Here is a 24,596-nt window from a genome sequence, read left to right as displayed (position 1 = left end):
ATCCACGTCGGTGTGGAGTTGAGAATAGAATAGTGTGGCGAGCGCAGCGAGCCACCGAGCCCGAAGCGTGGCGAGCGCAGCGAGCCCCGCGAGGGGACGCGGATACCTTCACAGTTATACGCGTCCCCTCGCGGGCTTCACAGGTATCCGTGGCGAAAAGCGGACACCTGTGAAGCCCGCGAGGGGACGCGTTTACCTGTGAAGGTATCCGCGTCCGCTCGCCACGCTTCGGGCTCGGTGGCTCGCTACGCTCGCCACACTATTCTATTCTCAACTCCACGCCGACGTGGATAGTAGGGCATGAAAAGGTCGGAGGACGCGTACCGCCGACCCTCGCGGGCTCGCTGCGCTCGCCACGCTTCGGGTTGGCGTGGATCGTGGGGTGGCGTACAAAAATTGGGGGGACATTTAAGGGTTAATTCTGCCTATTTGGGCTCTGTAGCCCATTTAACATTGATTCCTATGGGAAAATCGCGGGCATTGAGGCATTGAATGCAAAATCGCGGTCAATCAGGCTTTTTAACATTGTTCCCTATGGGAAAATCGCGGTGATCGCGGGCATCGCGTCGCGGCCGTTTATGTACTGCCCGCGATGTCGCGATCACCGCGATGGGCGCCGTTCTAGGTAAAGAGTACCCACATCAGAATACACAAGTTCAAATGTGCTAATCAGTTCCCCCTGCATTGTCTGGTCGGCACTGCAGCAGCCATTGACTGTCACCAACTGCTCTGCTTCCAGGATATAGATTAATATGGACATCAGGCATGGCCTCAGAAAGATGAATATCCAAGTAGATTTATTCAGAAGGTAAACACTGTTTAGAACATTGAAATTCCTGTATCATTATCCGCCCAACTAGTACTTCTAGTTGAAGCGGTTACATTCCTGTTCCCCTGACAACCAGTTCTGCTATTCAAACAACAACAACAAAAAAAAACAACCAGCGATCAATAACACAAGGCAACGAAACCGCAAAAATAAATACAATCCATCAATACTGAACGCCAAGTCTTCCGGGCATTTATATCATCTGCCTCTCCTGGATGAATATATTTATGTTTTTCTGCAGCTTTTTAATATATTCCATCCATTACATAAAGAAAATGATGTTTACTTACGGGCTTGTCCTTGATGGTAGGACTAGAGACACACAGATAAAGTTTTGAGTCTTCTTCAATACAGGCTTCAATAAGTGCTTGAACAGAGCTTTCCTCTTGGAAGAGAAGAAATGCATAACCTATGGTAGAAAACAAACATTCAGTACTTTTGATAACAATAAAACAGCAGTATAGTGTTCAGGCACTCTTGTCCAGGACTATGTTGTCAGTCACAGTGTTGGTGCACATCTTCATATGAACTAGATTCCCCCACCACCAACTACAATGGTTACTGCAGTACTTTATGTACAAAATTCCCTCCACATCTCATCGATTGTAAGCTCATTTGGCGATAGCCATCTTTACCTTCCGTTCAAGTCAATGTACGTTAGTTAGGGGCAGATTTGTTAAGCCTGGTGAAGTGATAAAGTTTCCAGTGATAAAACAGCAGCCAATCAGTTCCTAACTGTGAAGTTACAGGCTGGGTTTGAAAAAAGACAGGAGCCGATTGGCTTGTGCATTATCACTGCCCACCTTATCACTTCACCAGGATTAATAACCCCACATTTACAGTTCCACCCATTGCCTCTAATTGAATCAACCCATTGTTAACTAAAAACTGGGTTGTCGGTTTTGGCTCCTATTGGTTGATACTGGTGTAAAAAGCAACAGTGCTCTGGAATAAAATGGTGTATCGATCCAGATTGCGAGACTGTATAAACAGTTCAATAAAAAATAAAAAAAAAGTGTTTTGTTCATTTGTGTTTTCTGTAATAAAAAATATATATATTGCAATCTGAGGAAAGCAAATGAAAAAATAAAAATAAAACTTTTCCTGGTGTGGAGACAGTGAATAAAAATAAATAAAAAAAACACCACTACTAGAGGGGATGCAGCTGTCCACTACATGGATGCTTCAAAAGGCCACAAGGGTCAGTTATTTATAAATGCAACAGTTTAAAATAAGCATCACGTCTGTGAGCTACAGGTTTGCAGGGATTATTCATATACTGTCACACAATCACACCACTAGGTATTCCCTGGATGCAAAAACACAAGTCTGCCTCACAGAGTGAAACCGGACACCCTAGATGTGCGGCCATGATTTGGCTCAGAGGACTGGTAACAGACGGAGCTGCGCTGCTAAGCTGTCCAAACACTCAAAGCTTTCACAGGGCTGAACTTAGAATACCAAAGACAAATTCTGTATCTGTAGCTATTTGGTAATAGAAGTAAAACACCAGAACGAATGGGAAAATATCTGGAAATTTCCCCCATCCAAGATATATGAAGAATTCATTCCACACTTTGCTTATTGGATTAACTGACTAATTGTGGAACATTTACTGCAAGTGTGAATCTTCCCTGACATGTACTGTAGATGGATATTTCTGAGGAAGGGAATGCTTGGAGCTTCCTCCGAGAATGACACAAGACATTAGTTTACACTTTACACAGGTGGTCCTGAGGAGCATTAATGTGCTGCAGTAATACTGCTACATAAAGAACATTTTATAAACTGCAGCAAAACTGGATATCACTACATGAAATCCAGGGTTCAAGTGTTCTATATATTTCATCAATACTGGAGAGTAATGCTAGGTACACACCAGGACGACTAGGGCACGATTCTGTCAATTTAGATCCGATTCCGACCGGTTGTATGCAGATTGTGTGTACTATCGTGTGTTTTTGCCATTTATTTGATCCGATTCCGATCCAATGCGCGTTCACGCCGCTCGTTTGGTCGCATCTTTGGTCCTACGTGCTGCAGGTAGGATCCGTCAATCCCAGGCCGACCGACCGTCAATCGTATGCAGATCGTGAGTGTTTTTTGCCGCCTCCGTCGTCCGTCCGTCGGTGCGTCCGTCGTTTGATCCAGCCTATTTGAGTGGCATTTCCTAAACACTCCCCCGGCGCCATGTTTTTCCACATAGCAAACAGCGCTGGCGCAGCAGTTGGACTCTCCTTCTTGTCTCATCTCCCAGAACAACAACCTGGTATGTTTGCACTCCCAATGCTCTTCTATGCATGCCCACTGTTGCCACCAATGTATATAGTGTGTATAAAGCACTGGTTTGGCAACCGTGCACCCGACCATGTCACTGTTTTTTTTGGGTGGGCCCCATGTGTGTGTGTATACATATAACCAGTGTCCACCATTGCAGTATTCCAAGCACTCCTCTCTGCTAGGCCCCATTCACCTGTGTGTGTGTGTGTGTTTGTGTATATATAGATATATATACATAAACCATTGTCCACCATTGCAGTATTCCATGCACTCCTCTCTGCTAGGCCCCATTCACCTGTGTGTGTGTGTTTGTGTATATATAGATATATATACATAAACCATTGTCCACCATTGCAGTATTCCATGCACTCCTCTCTGCTAGGCCCCATTCACCTGTGTGTGTGTGTTTGTGTATATATAGATATATATACATAAACCATTGTCCACCATTGCAGTATTCCATGCACTCCTCTCTGCTAGGCCCCATTCACCTGTGTGTGTGTGTTTGTGTATATATAGATATATATACATAAACCATTGTCCACCATTGCAGTATTCCATGCACTCCTCTCTGCTAGGCCCCATTCACCTGTGTGTGTGTGTTTGTGTATATATAGATATATATACATAAACCATTGTCCACCATTGCAGTATTCCATGCACTCCTCTCTGCTAGGCCCCATTCACCTGTGTGTGTGAATAGCAATCTGCACAATAAAATGTATAGTGGTTTTCATAAAAGTTTATTAACATTTTAAATACTTAAAACATAAGAACTAGGTAAACTGGTAACTATAACTATAAAAATTTAAATATGAAACAAAACATGGGTATAACTATAACAACTAAAATGGTTTTATCTTTTTACAGTCCCAATGTCCAACGCAAAGGAACAAGAGTTTTTGGAAGGGTTTATTGAAAAATATCGTACACACGAATGCCTGTGGAGAACAAAATCCAAGGAGTATTCAAACAAAATGAAAAGAAACCAAGCCTTGGAGGAGTTGGCACGCTACAGTCTTCCATTTCATCCAGAGGCCAATGTTGAATGGGTGAGGAAACGCATCCAGAATATGCGCACGGTGTTCTTAAAGGAACACAAGAAGATGGAGGCTGCAAAGAAGTCTGGTGCTGGAGTCGACGAGATGTATCAAACATCGCTCTGGTACTATGACCGGTTGACATTCACCCTCAGCCAGGAGTCGATGAGGACAGGAGTAGTCCTTATGGTAGAACATGAAAACCAAGAAGTCACGGCGCAGGAGGAGGAGGAGAATTCGCAGTCTGCATCGGTGAGTCTATTTTTTTGGCTATCTAATTGATTCCTCCTGCCAATCCACAGCGCCCTCCCCATTAAAGTAGGCCATGTACTCTTCCCTCACCTGTTTGGCTCGTGCACTCCCTGTGTAGCGTTGTGTTGGGGTTTGCAAGGAGGATATCTGCACTACCTCCTCTGGCAGTTCTTGGTCTTCTTGGAGTGCTGTGCCTGTAGCCCTTTGCTGTGTGGCTTTTCTGCGGAGCAAATTGTGCAGGACACAGCACGCCGTGACAACCCAGTCAATTTTGTCCACCCTCAGGTTAATGGCAGTGTGGAAAATGCGAAACCGGCTTGCCAGGATGCCAAAAGCATTTTCCACAACACGCCGTGCCCTGGATAGCCTGTAGTTAAAGATCCTTTTGTCATGGTTCAACCCCCTTTGCGCATATGGCTTCATGACATGCTCGTGCAGGCCAAAAGCCTCGTCAGCCACAAAAACAAAGTTAAGCCCCTGTTTAGTTTCCTGGACAGACGGCAAGTGAAGGGTGTTCGCTATGAGCCTTTCGTAGAACTTTGTGTCCTTGAAAGTGCCACCATCCGATGCACGGCCATTCCTTCCTACATCCAGGAAGATAAACTCATAGTTCGCATTAACAACAGCCATTAGTACAATGCTAAAATAGCCCTTGTAATTAAAATAGTAGGAACCACTATTGATAGGCTGGGCTATGCGGACATGTTTGCCATCAATGGCTCCACCGCAATTTGGGAAGTTCCATCGCTGTTCAAACTCCTCTGCGATGACTTTCCATTCATTCACGCTGGTAGGGAACTGAAATTAGAAGTAAATAGAATTGATTAGTAAACATGTTCAATTTTTTTACAGCTTGGTGACTACCCACCTGCAACCCCAGACCTATCTGTCCTATCTGAGAATGCATGCACATCGAACGAAGTTCCTACTCGGCACGCACTCCGCCACCCACCCTGGAACCCACTCCACCACTCCCCCGTGCCAAAAAAATGCGTGGCAAAGGAAAAAAAGGAGAAGCAGCGGCACATGAAGAATTTATGATGCGGGCACATCAAGTCCTGCAAAGAAACCCGGACAAACATGACAACTACTTCACTTATGTGGCAGAGTGTGTTCGCAACATGGCTCCTGACCAGCAACTTACTTTTGAAAAGTTATGCATGGAGTTGGTGTATAATGGCAGTTTAGGGTATCTCAACAGTGGCACTAAAATAGTTGGCATTGGTAGTGCACCAGACACACCACTGTCATTAGAATCACCAGTGCCTACTCCGCCTGCCACCGTAGCAGGCCAGTCGAGCACAATTCCAACACATACCCAGTCAACACCTACACAGCCTTCTCAACCCCCCAAGTACCGTCAATTCTACAGTTCTTTACTGATAGAAGATCCAGAGTGTCCTGTTTTTGAGGATCTGTCTTAAAAAATAGGCTACTTTATCATTTACCATCGACATGGTCTCAGCTGCAGGTATGTGATGGCCACTGCTCACATGGCGTATGGCGCACATCAATGGGGCCGGGACCATTGCATCTGCGCCATGCGCCATGTGGGCCGCAGCCTTTACATATCTGCAGCAGACATCCTCTGCCACACAAGGGCCACAGTGTGTATTTTTGTTTATTTATATGCTGCTACCTGTACCTGCATTACCAGAGGGAGAACAGGATTCTCCTCAATCTGGATAGCAAACTCCATTTATTGCCCTTTTGTCTTTGCCAATAGTATGGGGTACTGTGCGGCAGACATGGTCTCAGCTGCAGGTATGTGATGGCCACTGCTCACATGGCGTATGGCGCACATCAATGGGGCCGGGACCATTGCATCTGCGCCATGCGCTATGTGGGCCGCAGCCTTTACTTATCTGCGGCAGACATCCTCTGCCACACAGTAGCCCGTACTTATTGGGAAAGTTTAAACTGGGTCATACATACTTAAATCTTTATATATAGTGTGTGTTTTTGTACAATATCTTTTATATATGGTATTATAATATATTTGTGTTGACACAATCTATTTACTATTTTACATGTTTTAACCATGAAAGGCCTAAAAAACCTGTTTCTGTCCTAGGCCTAAATTATAAATAAAAATATTTTGTTTGCACAATAAAGTGTACAGTGTATATTTCATCCTTACCTTGCAATACTGGTACTGCAGCACCTTCACAATGGCTTTGCAGGTCTCCGGGATGATGAGGCCCAAAGCTTGCGGGGAGATGAGGGATCCAAACTTTAGGTCAGCAAGAGACCGTCCTGTCGCCAGAAACCTCAGGGTCACCACCAGCCGTTCCTCAGCAGGGATAGCCATGCGATACTTGGTATCCTGCTTCTCGATGTGGGGAGTCACCAGACGCAGCAATTCCTGGAATGTGGCATCATCCATCCTCAAGAAGTTACGAAAATCGTCTGGGTTATTCTCCCTGATGTCCCTGAGCAGTGGCATGTGCGAACGAGTCTGACGCTGAAGTAGCCACTGCTTTGTCCAGCATGATCTTTCTCTCCTGCGCTGGGCTCTCTGACGCCTGAGCTTCAAAACTGCATAATAGAGCAGGTACTGTTGCTGGTGACTACCCATCACTGCATTCTCCATAGTGCAGGGTTAAAAGACACTTTGTAATGGCAGGCAAAACAAAGTAATGTGTAAATAGCTATGTCCAGCAGGTATAAACCAAGCCTCACTAGTAACAAAGCAGAAATACACTGGTTTAAAATGGCTGCTGCTATTCCTATCCCCCTCTGCTAGTCCTCCCCCCTCTGCTAGTCCAGCCCCGTCATTCAAATTTCAAAGGCCCATCTGACGACGGTCGCATGTGTTCTTGCAAAAAAAAAAAAACCAGCGATCCGACCGTCTTAACGACCATCGCGGGCGCATCGGGATCGGATCTAGATCGTTCCGCAAAAAAACACAATTTTTGCTAATCGTTTGCTGGGGACTGCCTGGGAGCTCCCGGGAAGTCCAAGGGAAATCGTTCCATGGTCGTCTATCGGTCGTGAACGACGGTGGTCGTCCTGGTGTGTACCCTACATAAGACTGATACAAGACGTAGTACAGGTACACCACCGATTTTCCGGCAACCGTTGGTCCGGAACCTCTTTTAATACGGACAGTTTTGATTTGTCTGGATTAAAGGAGTTTAGGAACCTCTTTTAATCCGGACAAAGCAAAATTGTAAATTGTCCAGATTAAAAGAGGTTGATGAACTCTTTTAATCCGAAACACTTTCTGCGCATTGGCGTAACACGCAATAGGCGCAAGTGTCAGTGAGTACAGCTTCCGCGGACACTGCAGGTGACACAGGAAGCATCATGGTGTCTGAGGTCAAAGCAAGTACCGCACATCGGCGGAACACACAGCATGAGCAAGTGCCACTGTTTACAGCTTCCAAGGATCCCGCAGGTTACACAGCAGGCAGAAGTGGGGCTGATATGGCGTCCAAGGTCCCAGCAAATACTGCACATGGGCGGAAGACACAGCATAAACAAGTGCCACTGGGTACAGCTTCCAAGGACACTGCAGTTGACACAACAGGCAGCAGTGGGGCTGATATGGCGTCCAAGGTCTCAGCAAGACTTTCATTCATACTGTGCTTACTGATAATGGGCCAGATTCTCTAAGCTTCAAAAGTGATAAAATGGAGAGTGATAAACAGCCAGCCAATCAGTTCCTACCTGCCATGTCACAGAATGTGTTTGAAAAATGTCAGGCAGGAGCTGATTGGCTGGTTGTTTATCAATCTCTATTTTATCACTTTTGAAGCTTAGAGAATCTGGCCCAATGTTTGTTCAAAATATACCTGATACTTGTTTTGCTTATACAGCAGGTAGTACACTGTAATAAACAGTTTTGCATACGCTACTGTGTTTATTCAGTCATTAATATTATGCTGTAGCATATATTTGACTATTTATTGCTTTAGAAAGGTACTGAATGTGCAAAATTAGTAAAAACTAGAAATCCTTCGTTAATCCGGCAAAATCGATAATCCGGAAAATCGGTGGTGTACCTGTACTGGATTACATATGAGGGCTCCCAAGGAGGTCTATGATTCCTGACTAAATGGATAGCCTATGCCAGGCATGTCCAAACTGTGGTCCTCCAGCTGTTGTGAAACTACACATCCCAGCGTGCCTTACCATAGCTTCAGCATTCCCAAATAGCTAAACTGTGGCATGATGGGACTTTCACAACAGCTGGAGGGCCATAGTTTAGACATGGCTGGCCTATACGGTTTGTCTCATTGGTGCACCTAGATTTGCCAATCAATACAACAAACTATGTCATGCTTTGAGGAACGAGATTATGAAATTAGATAAAAGGTGTGGAAGGTGGGTATTGAGAGACACCTCTTGCTGTGCCCACAGTATGCAGCCATTTCCAATATGGGCAGCATGGACGGTGTAACGTTCAGCACTGAGGTCATGGGTTCAATTCCCACCATGGCCCTAACTGTGCAGAGTTTGTAGATCCTCCCCGTGCTTGCATGGGTTACCTCCGGGTACTCCGGTTTCCTCCCATAATCCCAAAAAATTTTATGCCACCTCTGAAGCTTGCGCAGACTGGGTGTTAACCAGTCATTTTAAATGGGGAAAAAATAATTTGCACATTCTAGTTGCAAAATTTTAAACACACAAAAGGGAACTATGTAATAATTGTCCTGTCATTGGTCGACATCACAGAGAAGCATACAGTAAGCAATATTTTGGGCAAAAAAAAAAAAGTGGAAATACAGTCATAGGCTGGGAATTAGATTATTCTGTCTCTCTGCTTATCTGTGTGTATCTCAAGTTTGTGTAAGCAGAGAGTCTTCGAACCTCGAAGATTATTTTCTAGTTACAAAAACAAGTTTTCTGCTGAATGAATAAATAAATGAGCTCAACTGTGTGTAGATAAGTGTCCTTCTATCATACAAGCACTTAGGGGTCTTTTATATACTTAACCCTTGGTGGGATAAAATGGAGAAAAAAATACCAATCGGATCCCAGTTGCCACATCCTAAGCTGTTTGAAAAATGACAGTTTGGGGCAGATTGGTACTTTCTCTCTCTCAAATGCTTAATAAACACCTAAGGGGTGAGTGTGTCACACATGTTTGAGTATTAGAAGCAACACAGTGAGGTGTTATGTCCAAAGAAACTATTTATAAATGCATAGTAACCACACAATGGCTTTCTCAGAGGCACTCATTGAAAACCAACACAGGGAAGGAAAGCAAGCATCCAATTGGTTGTCATGGTTACATCACCTCTTTTGCAGTTACATATTTTAGTGTTTAGGCCCAGCTATAGGCACTTAAAAAATCTTAGAAAAAAAGAGAGAAACTACTGGAAGACATGACTGACCTTTTGGAGGAAAGTAGGATTTGCTTTCTGCCTTGTGCGGCCAGTCTACCACCAGGGGGCCAAACCGACGGAAACTGGCAGTGATCTCATCTGAAGGAACAGGAACGAAAGAACTCAAGATATTTAAGGCTGACATTTAACATAAAATGGAAAAAAAACTTCACTATAGAAACAGTTGCTGTTAATACAGACAAAAAACTATCAGCAAGCATTGTATAAGGGGGAGATTTATCAAACCTTTAAAAAATAGGACAAGTGGAGGTAGTGTCCATAGCAACCAGTCAAATTTCACGTGCCATTTAGATTGTACTAGGTAAAAGGATAACTAGAATCTGATTGGTTGCTATAGGGAAACACTCATTTTTTTGGAAGGTTTGGGAAATCTACCCATTTGTCATCTACATACAGCGCAGCGTCATGTACAAGGGCAATTCCCAATTCTGCCTGCTATAAAGTGCCGCAAAAGGTAGTGACAAGGAATGTAAATGCACCAAGCCATCTAATAAATGTGTAGTAGAGCATGCATACAATAAAGTAAAACTATCAGAGGGCCGAGGCCACTTCGTTAAAGGCAAACCTTTATTTTTCTGCTGATGCCCTTTGTAAACTGCCCCCGAGCATTAGGTAGACAATGGGAACGTCAACAGTCAAAAGGTCAACATTAATTTTTCACGTTTTTCCCTAATGTTGACACAGTTGACATGGACACCGTCTAAGGGTACCATAGCTCGCTACACTATTTTATTCTCCCACCACGTCGTAGTGTATGTTAGGGCATGAAGTACCACCTGTCGTGAAAAACTCATATTGACCTTCCCATTGTCGTAGGGTTACCACCTCATCCCTTTAATTAAGGACACATATTAATTACACAGGTTCTGTAGCTGGCTGACTTCAAGACTCCATTTCAACTGTTTTTTTTAACCAGCCAAAGAACCTGTGTAATTAATATGTGTCCGGAATTAAAGGGATGAGGTGGTAACCCTACATCGTCGACTTAATGCTTGTGTCGGCCACCAGACCCGGTCGACCTTATCCATGTCGACCCAATGCATGTCAACCTTAATAGGGTTAACCTAGTGACCGTATACCACAGTGGTTCTAGTTTACCCGATTAAACCTTACCATCAATGTAAAGCTAATCAATACTATCTAGTTACTTAGCAGCGTCTCACCTTCATCTATGTCAGGTGGAAGGCCACCAACAAACACCTTCCTTGAAAAGCGCTCAATTCGCTCGCCATTCTGATGTCCAGAGTAACAATTGGGAGAATTTAAAATGCCAACTTGGTCGTTATGCCCATCGTCCAGCAACCCGTCATCTATTGGGAACAGTGAGGAGCGACCTGCAATGAACAAGGAGAGATATTGTTACAAAAGAGATAACATGACCGGAACAGGCTTACATACATGAAAACAAATGGAAGATGATGTGTCTAATGGCATTTTAGTTTTAAAGTTGGATAAGTAAACCTTAGTCTTCCCTTCCCGTTATTACTGCACCCTAGTGCTGCTGTCCTTAGCATGATCTTATTTTATTATCACCACTGTCGAAACTGAATTGCATCTACACACACACACCTTACGGAGGCAGCGAGAGAATATGTGCTTGTTAATGGTAGTTATAATGTTACACATAGGCCCTTATTCTGGTTCACTCGCAAAGGCAAATTCCTTCTCAAATGGACAAAACCATGAGCACTGCAGGTGGGGGCAGATGTAACTTGTGCAGAGAGAATTCAGAAGTATAGGCCAAGAGTTATTGTCCATACCAAAATGGCCACCACCATGCGGTGGTATATTGTTATGTAATCAAGATGGCTACCTCCATGAGGCTGGCCTGGAGCCACACCCTCTCCACTGTTCCCACACACGCACATACAGTCTGCAATTGTAAATGCTCTCATTGTTCGTTCTAAATGTCTATATGCATAACTGTTTATTCATATAATAGTTAACTATTAATAATGTTGTTGACATAATACATAAACATATATATTATCTTACTTTGTTTATTGGTTTATTAAAAATCACATATGCTCGCAGCAGCAGGCCGCTATGCGAATGAACGCAGTTTGCACCATATTATAATAACTGGTTATGTCTAGAATTATTACAGTATTCACACCACCTTCTGCAAACCCAAGGGGCACATGAAGAGCAAGATTATCGTCAGATGTACCTTACAAAAGGTAATCTCCACTACATGCTAATGGTTCATTCAACTCTACCATCAAGAGATCAGGGAAAGAAAATGTAAAGGGAATTTCATATATATGTGTTAAGAAAAACCATACTAATCTATTTCCCAGTAATTCTGTAGAGTGGCAGGTGAGATCAGTAACGAAGGGGTTCTGTTCACAAAACAGATGCTGGGATCAGCAATACGCCACGGGCCACTCCGTGGAAAAGGTTAACGAAGCACTGATGAAAACGCAACCGCAGAACCCAGTTTTACAGCTTTCAATTACATTTCACCTGAAACTTCCATTATACTAAATCAGGAGGGACACTTAATACAAATGGAGGTTGTAAATCAAAGCTTCAAAATGGTGCCAAGCTGAGGCAGTCAGCAGTACAATAAACATAAAGATTTCACTTTAACAAGACATTAAACACAATGAGATGTTTGAATGTTGATTTGAATTCCTTGACCGAGAGAAATTACATTTTGATAAATATCATATTGGACCTGTCAAAGAACCTGCTCAAAGTAAGTTTTGCAGAGACAGGTCATTTACAGTGAGTATGCAATAGAGCAAAAAGGAAGCCATTTTGTGTACTCAACAAACACTAGCGAGGCTGCTGGCAACATCAAGTGACATCACCAACAATGTGATCTCACCAGGTACTAACTAGTCTGCCGATAGGCTGAGCAATGGCTGTGCAGAATACATTTTTTGGGCACTTCAAAAGTGACAACTAGGGGTTTGTGAACGCTTAAAAATGCATAGATTTAATTACTACAATTTATTTATAAGGACCATGTAAATTCAGTAATAGTGTAGAAAGAGCATCCGGCTAAAAACAGTTCACTCAACGACAATATAATACACAATAATATAAATTTACTACCGGCAGAATAAATAGTAATGCAGAAGAAGGTGAATGAGAGCATTTCATTGTAATTTTAAAGAGATCATCAAGAGTAGTGAGGGCAGGAACCAGAGCAAAATAAGCAGGAGCTGCACATGTGCCCAGGAGTTTGGGAACAGAGATGATGAAGGAGGTTAGTAGTAAGGGGCGGTATGGAGGGCAAAGCTAAAAGCTAAGGAAGAAGGTGAGAGACACTCAAATATCATCTAAAGTGACAGGAGATCGAGGGGCAATATTCAATTGATGATTTTTATTGCGTCCTTTAAGGTCGTGTTTAGGCGCCCATTGCTGCTAAACCCGACCAAACAAATGGGCGCAACATCAAAAGTCCCATTTGTACGGTTGACTTTTCGCACAATCCAGCTTACTACCTCCGGCGGGTACGAGCTGAAACGGCGTGGATTTTTTTTAAATCTGGCCCACTGTATGAAGGAGATGTGACCAGTGAGAGGAGACACATAAGAGGTAAGAGGCCTATACCCTTGAGAAACTGCAATGAGGATGTGATACTAAGTGGGAGAAGATCAGCGGTGGAGGTGGATGGGTCGGTTTAGGCTGAACGGGCAAAATGGCACACAGAGGAAGACATCTAATACAACACAGGTAGCAAGATTGTTATGGAATAAAGGGACAGCAGCCAAAAGGTCGACCCCAAGTAGTCAACATGGGCAAGGTCAACGTAGACAAATGGTCAACCGTTTTTCTTGGTGTACTACTTTGCCCACCATACTTCGGGCAAGGTGACTTGCTCCTCTACCATGCCACTCGGCACACTACTGCTCTCAGTCCGAGTGGATGACAAAGAAAGACCGTTTTATAGAAAGAAATGAAAGAAAACTCATGTGATCCTTTTCAGGTGTCAACCATATCGGCCTTATGCATATCAACCGCACGGTGTTGACCTTTCCTCGAGATAACAGTATGACTAAGGTGAACACACCTCCTCTATGCTGGATTTGACTTGGAAATTAATACTAATAATTGCAACATTACAATTGCACCACATAAGCAAGTTCTGAAAACCTCAGTAATCGTATTAGGTACTAAAGAGCCACAGAAAACCTATAGGAAAATGCTAGTGACAATACAATAGGACTAGTCGCTATGGTCAGGGTATATCTAGCTCTTCGATAGACTTTAATGAATGTTCTGTCCTGTGATATGGGCAACAGGCACACGGAGTGCGTTTGCCAAAATGTCTGAGCGGTTTTCGAGCTGACTTATCAGCCTCGTGAGTTCAAGGAGGAATCTAAAGCACTGCACACATCTTAACCTGAAAGTAGTTTATATAAAGCCATTTGTCTGGAGGCTTTAACAGTAGCAGATGGGGCTTGAGTTTCAGAGGTGTGACCCTATAACTGCGCATTCTGATGGTGAGCAAGTTACCAGCTGCACTGGATGCTGCAGGATAAGAATGCCTTCATCAGCAAATGTGCAATTCCAGAAAAGCGTGTTCTGCTGAATGTATATCCCAGGAGGCTAATGGTATGGCAACTCCAGAATGTCAGGCATTCCATGGTCTGGGGACTTATACAGTGGCCCTTCCCATGAACTGCTACCGGGGGCACTGTGATAACACACGGCGATAATATCCAGAGCAGTCCTCAATGGGGTCATTACGTCATAATACACAAGGAACACGTTCTGAGGAAAAATTGCTTTTATAATGCAGTTCTCTTGGATTAATAACCTTAATTATTGGAAAGACGGCCAGCTTCTATTATCATTATTCTTTTTAGTTATATGGCTATCAAGTGCCGAGAGTGTAGCACAGGGAACATTACAATGATACATACAAACAGCTGACTATAATTAGACTGAACAAACTGTAAAATGATATCGACAACTTCGAGAGCTGCATCAAACCACCTGAATAGGAGAGGTGGAGAAGTTCCCCTAGTACTGTTATGGAGAACCTTGGCACTCCAGCTGTTGTTGAACTACACATTCCAGCATTAGCATGGCTAAATAGCAGAACTTGCCAGGCATGCTGGGATGTATAGTTCAAAACAGCTGGAGTGCCCTATTATATTCTATTAAATGATAGCAAATGTCAACCAATAAGATTCTAGCTATTTCTCCACCTGTCCTCTTTGAATGGTTGGATACATCTCCCTCCAGTAGTTAAGAGTAATTAGTAGTAACATGAAATGACCTGGGCCCTGCCGGTGAGATCTTCTAGTCTAGTGGAGTAGGGGTTATAACTGATGGGCCCGTTTATGTGGAGGCCTGGAGCTCTAGTCCAGTTCATTCCACTGTTAATCTGGCCCTGAGGGTGCAGGTTAATTTAGAGGGGACACTAGAAACCATGCAGGATGCTAGAGAGTCAGAGGCCGGTGAGGGAGTTAAACGTTCTAGGGGAATCCTCGCTCTCAGACGACTGCGAGGACTCCCCAAACAGCGAGGTTCGCGAATAACGCAGGGAGCCCTCCGCATTTAGCCGCGAGCCTCGCTGTTTTGGCCACACACACCATATCAACGTTGCTGTATAAACCCACTGAGGTGGAAACGGTGTGTGCACCGGGGGGGAGGGGGGGCAGTTGAATACTGACATTCGAGCAGTCAGCACTGCTCGCAAAAAGGCAATGAATACTGCCCGGAGCGGTAAAAGGAGTGATGGGCAACAAGATGTCAGAGATATGGGCATGGGGGTAATTTTTTTCACTTTTGAAGCTCAGTGCATCTGGCCCTAAATCTGGACTGACAATTACCCTAGTGGTAAATCCAAAGGCTACATGGATATGAACTAAGGGGATTTACCCCTTAGTGCATATAGCCTGCCCGCCCAGTATTAAGCATTGTGGTCAGCTGGTAACAAAGAGCCAATGAGAGATACAGGCAGTGGCAAAACCCTGAAATCCTGGACACTGTTCCCCCTAAATCGCATGCTACTGGATAGAGTTACACAAAGTGCTTAAGTTTCTTTGTGTGCGGTTTGGTAACAATAACAAGGTTTGATCCAAGTGTTTATATATGATGAAACCTCAAGACATTTTAAAAGAACAAAAAAATAATTAAACAAGATCAAATATTCAGTTATCCAGTCTATGTAAAAAAGACAAATTTCCATTTACATTATCTGCTTGGCGGCAATTAGGTTTCATTTGCCAAGCACTTAATGTATGAAGTTGGCAGGAACACTCAACAGCTGCTGCAAACACTGAACACAAATAGTGTCGACACGTTCGCTGTACCAAGTCTAGATGTAATTAATGTCCTGGAAACTAGTGTCTGGGATTACATACCCCTCAAAAACACTATAATAAACGTTGTAAAATACATAGATCAACAGGCATAAAACATATTTAGCCATGGTCCCATGTGAAAGAGTATAATCTGTATGGCGGGATGACTCTAGTCTAGTTCATATACCAAAAGAGTGCACCGCGTCCCCTCGCCATGCTAATATTATATTCTTCCTCCATGCCCTAGTAGATGGTAGGGCATGGAATACTGCCTTCTCAAATTTTTTTTAAAACCCATAACGACCTTTTGACTGTCGGCTTCCCAATGTCGATCTAATGAGTGTAGCGACCTTTAGACCCTGTCAATCTTTTTTACATGTCAACCTTCAGTGGTCAGCCCAGTGTATGTGGACCTTAATAGTGTTGACCCAATGACAGTATATCGCACAGAAACTGCCACTGATTTAAAAAAGAAAAAAAAGTCTATGGATTCTCAACAGCAACAAGTAATAGACCTAGTTTATTTCAAATAAAAAGTACAAAAACATAGTACACAACCTGTATATGCCCTCAGAGTGCCACTTAATACATAGTTTCTCCACCATTACAGTCCAGGTTTTAAGGCTATCCATGTTTGAGGAATAAATTTGTACCTCAGAATTTGATTTAACCATCTAGGCCAGGCATGTCCAAAGTCAGGCCCGGGGGCCAAATGCGGCCCGTGCTGTCATTTCAAGCGGCCCGGCAGTCTCCAGCTGGAAGCGGGCAGAGCATCAGATGTGGGAAGCACAGCACAGGACACTAAAGGTGGGTCCCCGGCGAGCGCGCCTTTATCTTGCTGTCTGTTGCAGTGAGGAGGTGCCGGCTACCACAGTGAGATGTGTTTGGCATCTTTCAGGTGAGTATGCATCCAACCGCTGCAGCTGCAATTGTATATCACCCTACTCCACAATCACAGTGACAGCAGTGTTTGGGGAGGGGGGCAGCAAGGGGGAAGTTTGCTCCCGTAACATGCAGAGCGGAGGAGGGCAGCAGCGGGAGCCCAAGCATCTCCTGTCCTTACAGTGCCTGCTTTGCCTCTCCTTCCTCTGGCTCACACACGGGGCTGGGAAACCTACAGAGAAGGGAGGGGGCAGAGCGGGGGACATACAGTGAAGGAGGGTCAGGCTGGGGGACATACAGTGAATGGGGGCTGAGTGGGGTACACAGTGAATGGGGGTCATACAGTGAATGGGGGTCATACAGTGAATGGGGGTCATACAGTGAATGGGGGTCATACAGTGAATGGGGGTCATACAGTGAATGGGGGTCATACAGTGAATGGGAGTCATACAGTGAATGGGAGTCATACAGTGAATGGGAGTCATACAGTGAATGGGAGTCATACAGTGAATGGGAGTCATACAGTGAATGGGAGTCATACAGTGAATGGGAGTCATACAGTGAATGGGAGTCATACAGTGAATGGGAGTCATACAGTGAATGGGAGTCATACAGTGAATGGGAGTCATACAGTGAATGGGAGTCATACAGGGCCTTATTCTAATTCACTCTGACAAAATCCTTCTTAGATGGACAAAACCATGTGCACTTCAGGTGGGGCAGATGTTACTAGTGAAGAGAGAGTTAGATTTGGGTGGGGTTTTACATCAAAGTGAGATCAATATCGCAGTGTAAAAATAAAGCAGTCAGTATTTTCCCTGCACAGAAACAAAATAACTCACCCAAATCTAATTCTCTCTGCACATTTTACATCTGCCCCCCTGCAGTGCACATGGTTTTCTCCATCTAAGAAGGATTTTGGCAGAAAGAGTGAACTGGAATAAGGCCCACAGTGAAGGAGGGTCAGGCTTGGGGACATACAATGAATGGAGGCACTGATGGACATTAAGAGAAGGGGGGCAGGCTGGGGGGACAGAGTGAATGGGTGTAGAGTGGGGAACATGCAGTGAATGGGGGACATACAGTGAAAGAGGGGCAGGCTGGGGGACATACAGTGAATGGGGGCAGAGTGGGGAACCATTCTGATGTGATTAATGATTCAAAGAATGTCAGGCTGAATGGTCGGCCCCCACACATTGACACTTCACCAAATCTGGCCCTCGTCGCAAAAAGTTTGGACACCCCTGATCTAGGCTCAAGTGTATCCTTAAGCGTTTTCAAGTCTGACATCTAGGTCACGCTCAACAGCCCTAGCGCTAGTAGCAGATCCAATGGTGAGCCACTTTAAAATAACATTAACATCATTCAACAATCAATGTAGACCATTTTGAATAATAATAATAAAAAAAATACAATTAAAGCCAGACTGTTTGAATTGCAAAAGAAAAATTTGGACTGCAAAAGGTCAAAACCTGGAATGGAATTGTGGACTTTGGGAACATAACTTCTTACATCGTTGTGGCACCAATAATGTATTAAGTACTAAATATACTAATATTTTGTTAATTAAGCCGGAGACAAGTGACTGTACACACTGGACCTCATGTTATGCTGCACTGCGCTTTAGAGGAGAGAAGGACAATACCTGCCTTATGTTGTCTTTTTGGTCCTTTCAGGGGCCAGACATACCCTCAGTGATGTCACAGCCTTTTGCTTCTAGGCCATGACCCCAATGCTATTGTGTCGGGAGACAGAAGAGAGCCACAGGGATTATGGGGAAAATGGGACAATACAAGTGGGGCGCTCTTCTGTCCAATCACAGAAAGCAGGCATTCCGTTCTGTAATGGGTTAAAGTGCACGGCGACCAGTGTGTGTACTGCGGTTATTTTGGTCCAGAACACACTGTGCAGCCTTTACCCCTGACTGGTGGGAGACTAAAAGCCCCAGGCACTGGATAATGATTTGGTTTGTATGCATTGTGCTACAGCGATTGAACAATAGTGTGTATGATTCAGAGTGAATTCTGTGCCAATACACTCCTTCTCACCTAAGCTGCAGCAAACAATCCGGTTCAGGATTTCCCAGTCCTGGCACAGATGCTCCGGTAACTGAACTCTACCAATTAATCAGAACACTCATACAAGCTGAGTGACAGGGATGGGACAGGTTCATACAGGGCCTCACCCTTACTAAGCAAGGTCTCTGATGTAGGTTCCACAAAATTAGTCATCTGGACCTGCGTGTGTACGATCTGCTGGATGCCCGGTGACCAAAGTATGAACACTCTGACAGAGCTAGGATTCCATTTATACTGTTATAGAGGCTTTAATACACAGGCCTGAATCCATAAGAACGCCATTCGTTCCTGCAAGTCATCTTATCATGAAGAACCGCGTGGGTATGGGATCCAAGGTCAGGACTATGCGTGACTTTTCAGCATACCTTAAATGCTCTAAAAATCATAATCTCACACAATTACAGGGAAGGAGCATATGTTAAATGCCCCATATTGTTAAAAAGTAAATTCATATGAGCACAACTCAATCCCTACAGGCTTTCCTCAGATCCTCAAAGCAACAGCATGATCTAGTATAATGGGTTAGAGGTGGCACTACAGTGATATTTTAGAATGGATTTCTCTATTGACCTCAGGCATGCTTATACCTATATGCTAATATTTACAATGGAATGCATCTGGAATGCAAACCGGCATACAAGAGACCAGCGACGGAATCACGACACCCTCAAAATGCTGACGCTGTAATCCTCAATGTATGTGTGCCGGGGAAAGGAAAGGTTGAGGGAGGTCAGCGCTGGGATTATGCTGCGGGAGGTCAGTGCTGGGATTATGCTGCGGGAGGGAAGAGCTGGGATTATGCTGCGGGAGGTCAGCGCTGGGATTATACTGCAGGAGGATTAGGATTAGCGTTACATTAGTTGCTGGCTTCTGTCAATATTATGGTAGTTGGGATGTCGGTATCCTGCGCCATCGGCAACTTGTCACACCCGACTAATATGTTTGTAATTGAATCAGCATTTGATAATATAGGGCTGTAGTCAATGCGGTTGCGAAAGGGTTAAATGGCGGGGTTCACTGAAAACAAGTGATCCTCGCCGTTTAAACCCCGCACCAACCGTTCAGCCTATTCTACGTTCCGGGGGAATTCCCCCAAACAGCGAGGCTCGCGGGTAATGCAGGGAGCCTGCTGCATTTAGCCGGGCGCCTCGCTGTTTTTGCAGCCGCACTCACCTTTTCCCTGCCGCTACACAAACCTAGCAAGGAGAAAATGGCGCATGCAGGGGGTCAGTTGAATACTGACCCTGCGAGCTGCGACAATAAAGCAGTCAGCACTGCTCTCTGTCACAGTTCGCAAAAATCATTGAATACAGTCCATAGAGAGATTGTTTTTACTGTATTAGCAAAAGTGACATTCTAGTAAAGAGTTCATGGAAAACAATGTCCTTGCCAGGCTATGACATGGTAGCCACAAGCCGTGTATGCTGGCAGTAGCTACCATGCACAGATTAACAACAAAATTTAAATAGCTTAATCATGTGACCTCTCCACTACATCACATAGCCCGGAGTGTGCATCCGGACCACGGGCCTACAGCAGAGGCAGTAATAATCACTGAATGCTTACTGTGACAGCCTTTCCAAAGGTCACTGCACTTATTAGTGTCCAAAGTATTTCCACACAGAACTTGCTGTTCGCAGTCTCCGGATGGCTGCACAATTCCTACCCGTGCTTTGGTATCATGCATTTAATCAAATCCTGCTATGCCACTTTTCATTGTGAATCCACATAGATGTTCGGTGGAGAATGTCAGGAATGGGATCGCGTGAACACAATTTAATGCTAGATCAGTAACATCACAATCGCACGTTAAAGTGGCCTTCAGGAGATTTTGATTAGCAAGTTGGCAAAAAATTAAGGGAGGGGGATGTATCGAGTCTTGGAAAAAGAAAATGGAGGGAGATAAAGTACCTAGCAATCAGATGTGTATCTGATGGAAAATCCACCTGGTTAAGTTTAAGAGCGGTTTGAATGGTTTCTATTAAAGGCTGATTTAGTTCTCATATGCCGACCACCACAGCAGCTGGTTTGATAACTCTAGGATGGGTCAGTCTTCCGTCACTTGCGTGAGACTCCATAGCTACTTCATGTGGCTTGGGTGTACCATGGTAAAGGCACAAACATGGTAATCCAATGCTATAAAGCTTTCCTGTAAAATATGTCTAATGGAGTAAAGCAGGGGTCCTCAAACTACTTTGCTCTGGGACCCCATCAGATAATAAAAATAATTACAGGATCCCAGCAAGTCACTGCAGAAGGCCCTCACATCACATGTGTAGTCAGCAGGCAGCACATACATGGCAGCAGTGTGGAGACACAACATGATGGGAGGAGTCTAAAATAACAGACAATGCAACTGATTTTTTAGACTCCTTGAATCACTGACAGATTAGAAAAGTCTTCAGCCTGATGGTCAGCAACATGGAGTCGCGACCCCATGCTGAGAAGGTCAGGACCCACTGGAGTAAAGCATCTATACAAAAATCTGTGAAGAAATCTGTACATTCAGTGATGGTGCCAACATAAACCCTCTCTTTTTCCAGATCGTGCATAATGTCTTTGCCTTTTTCTATTTGTTTCTGCTAAAAGGTTATTGCCACCAATTCCTTTACCTACTGTAAGCTCTACTTTCTCATCAGACATTGTTTAGCTGGGAGAAGTGCACGGAGCGATACATATCTCTTTCCCGGTATAGAATATAAAACAGCCATTATCACGTAGGCTTTCCTGCACTAAACCAAAACATATGGGCTTCAACTTAGATAATGCATATATAGTATACACTTACACAAGCCATTCAGTAATATACTGCAGATAATAAAGGTGAGTGTATGAGAACTATAGGGGTCATGGAGGTGACACGGATGTGACCTGACTGATATTGGAAGACAAGATCCCAGTGGCTTGGTACCAACGAAAGAGGCAATAAGGACATTTCCAAAAATGGCAACCATATAGCAGCCCCTCATAGGAGGCAGAAGAGGACAAGCTCTGGACTAAATGTCTCGGTCCAATAAACAGGCGACACGTTACATTTCCAGGTGCTGATGGGTGGGGGGAGGGACAGATATGAATTTTAACTGGATTGCATGACCCGGTAGCATCATTAACCGACAGGGTAACAGAAATAAAAAAAAACAAAAAAAAAAAGTTAAAAGCACGGAATCTTCAAATCGTAGTTAACAGTTAATGGTATGAATGTTAATAACGTATTATGTATAAATACGTATAATATACGTTTACAGAAAATTTGATTGAGAAAAGATGACGGGCAAATCAGGATTGATCAGGCAGAACAATTGTTAATTGAACTTTAGTAATAAAAAAATCAAATTACCTCGTCTTCTCCCATAACTCCTTGCTGCATGTAAACAAAGGACAATGTTAAGAATTTATGACAGAAACACTTGGTCAGCAGTTCAGCTAATGCTGGGGTGTCCAAACCGGTCCTCGAGATCTACCAACGGTCCATGTTTTCCTGGTCACCTAGCTGGTGCACAGCTGTAGTCAATACTAACGGTCACATTTTCAAACTTGCTGCATTCATTCCTACTATAGATCCACAGGTTGCCTGAAATACATGCACCGTTGGAAGTTCTTGAGGACAGGTTTGGCCACCCTTGAGCTAATGTGTTCACTATACACTGGCAGCAAAAAATACAACTTTCAGCACAAGATGCATCCCTGCAAACACTATGGTGAAAACCCTGGAAATTAGCTTATATTACAAATAAATAGGATATTAATGAAAAACTGGTGCACTCCCAACCAAATAAAAGAATTATATATAAAAAGAAAAAAAAAAAAAAAACATAACCTATGCGAAGACCACATTTAATATGAACCACATTAGCACATAAAGAATAGCACCTTCACCTGCGCACCAATATCATGTCGCTCCTATTTCTGAAATGTTATAATAAATGACTTTACAAAACTGTGGCTCTACAGCAGTTATGAAACCACAAGTTGCAGCATACGTATATGCTAATAAAATAGCCTTATGGTGGCCACACAGACCAACTTTCCTCCAACCAGCCAACTAGTTGCTTGGATGGAATAAAAATATGGCACTGGATGGGAGAAACTGTAATATTTACTTCAGAAATGTGCTCCCAAAATCTGGAAAAGGACAAAAACTGTGGCTCAGACTCGGTACTGTAGTTGAATCTGTTTGATTTAAACAATTTGACTGAATGTTTCTGTCCATTTTCCTGGGTTTCTGAGCACATTTCTGTTTGCCCTTTGCTCCCATCCAGTACCATATTTTTATTCCATCCAAGCAACTATTTGGATGGTTGGAGGAATGTTGGTCTGATGCGTGGGCAGCAAAGGTTCACAAAGCTTAATATAGAATATCAGACTGCTCGTTAATGGGTTGCATTCTACATTAGAATTAAGTTTCAGTATGGTCAAAGTAACTTATGACTCCATAGATTCATTCTAAGTACATGGACGGTTCCTTGTAATCTGGTGGGATCGCTATGCTATAGATGTGTATCCTACCAATTTCCCTATGAGGGGTAATTTAACCCCTCTGACGGTGAGCTAAATAAGAAACTACATAAATAAATTAAATAGATATTTCTCACAGCCCTGTATTAACTTTAATCCGTGAAAAGCTCTCAACATTGCACTGTGAACACCGAAGACACAATATAATACCGCTCGTAAAGGATTTCCAGAGAAAGTCATGTTCTACATTCCAGAGAAAGTCTAAAGTACAGCCTAAAAGTACAATTCCAGAGACTGCATGTGGAATAGATGTAGCAGGGGCCATGAAGTGAAGTGAGTCTATTGACCCGCCCGTGCATTGACCAGAACAACTAGCCAACGCAAGTTAGAAATCCACACTGATAAAACGCTTTCTTTTATTACATAAACTTTCTGCAAACCACGCACAAAAGCAAACATGACCCCCATCCTTCAAAATACAAAAAAAGTAAAAGAAAAACGAAAGTCCAATTACAAAAACCAAGATCTCATGCTCCAAGGAACATTTTGTACATTTGCTACATACAATATGAGGGCTGTACTGTTTGACCCTCATGCGCTGTGTGACAGGAAAAACAGAAACTTCTTTCAAATTCTTTTGTCAACAATACAACAATACAACAATACAAAAGCCCTCATTGTAGTAACAAACAAATCTTCATCTAGAAACAGAAGAAATTCCATTGTGCTGAAGAGAATAGAAGGGAAACTATTATATTTATTTTATTTATTTATTTTATTATGTATAAATATTTATAGAACCGCCAAGCCAATATGAGGCTTGTTTTAGGGGGACACACGCATGCTCAAGGGTATCGCACTCTTTGGTACATGGCGTGTGCTGGCACATAGCTGTAATGTTGTGATGGCGGCACTTATTTTAGCCTCCACTGCGTTCCATTCTTACCCAGGTTTAGCTAAAGCACCAGCATGGTTGAAATAGTTTCTGTTTTTTTTTTTTTATAAATAAAAGTAAGCCCCATTCCTAGGCAACGCTGCCTTGTGTTAAATTGGCCAGGGATACAGGGAATTAATATTTCCTATACACAATGTATAATAGATATAGGGACATACGGATTATAAATGCCTCTTCTCACATGGTAACACACAATGAACAG

The 24,596-nt window shown here is 43.5% G+C and overlaps 1 protein-coding gene across 7 annotated transcripts in view; it reads right to left on the bottom strand.

Moving 5' to 3' along the window:
• Positions 1-24,596, bottom strand: part of CPEB2 (cytoplasmic polyadenylation element binding protein 2) — a 130,534-nt gene that overhangs the window by 18,850 nt on the left and 87,088 nt on the right. For 5 of the 7 annotated variants that reach the window (XM_083158341.1, XM_083158335.1, XM_083158319.1 and 2 more), the window contains 4 exons: positions 22,322-22,345; positions 10,919-11,089; positions 9,744-9,833; positions 1,120-1,238 (listed from right to left, as the gene is read on the bottom strand). In XM_083158341.1, coding sequence (XP_083014467.1) covers positions 1,120-1,238; positions 9,744-9,833; positions 10,919-11,089; positions 22,322-22,345 — 404 coding nt within the window. The remainder of the gene's footprint in view (positions 1-1,119; positions 1,239-9,743; positions 9,834-10,918; positions 11,090-22,321; positions 22,346-24,596) is intronic. The other 2 variants (XM_083158328.1, XM_083158331.1) reach the window with 1 other exon arrangement.

Source organism: Crinia signifera, chromosome 1 (assembly GCF_055691185.1).
Source record: "Crinia signifera chromosome 1, ASM5569118v1, whole genome shotgun sequence".
Taxonomy (NCBI): domain Eukaryota; kingdom Metazoa; phylum Chordata; class Amphibia; order Anura; family Myobatrachidae; genus Crinia; species Crinia signifera.
Note: the sequence above shows the minus strand (reverse complement) of the source record. Positions and strands in the feature narration are given on the sequence as shown.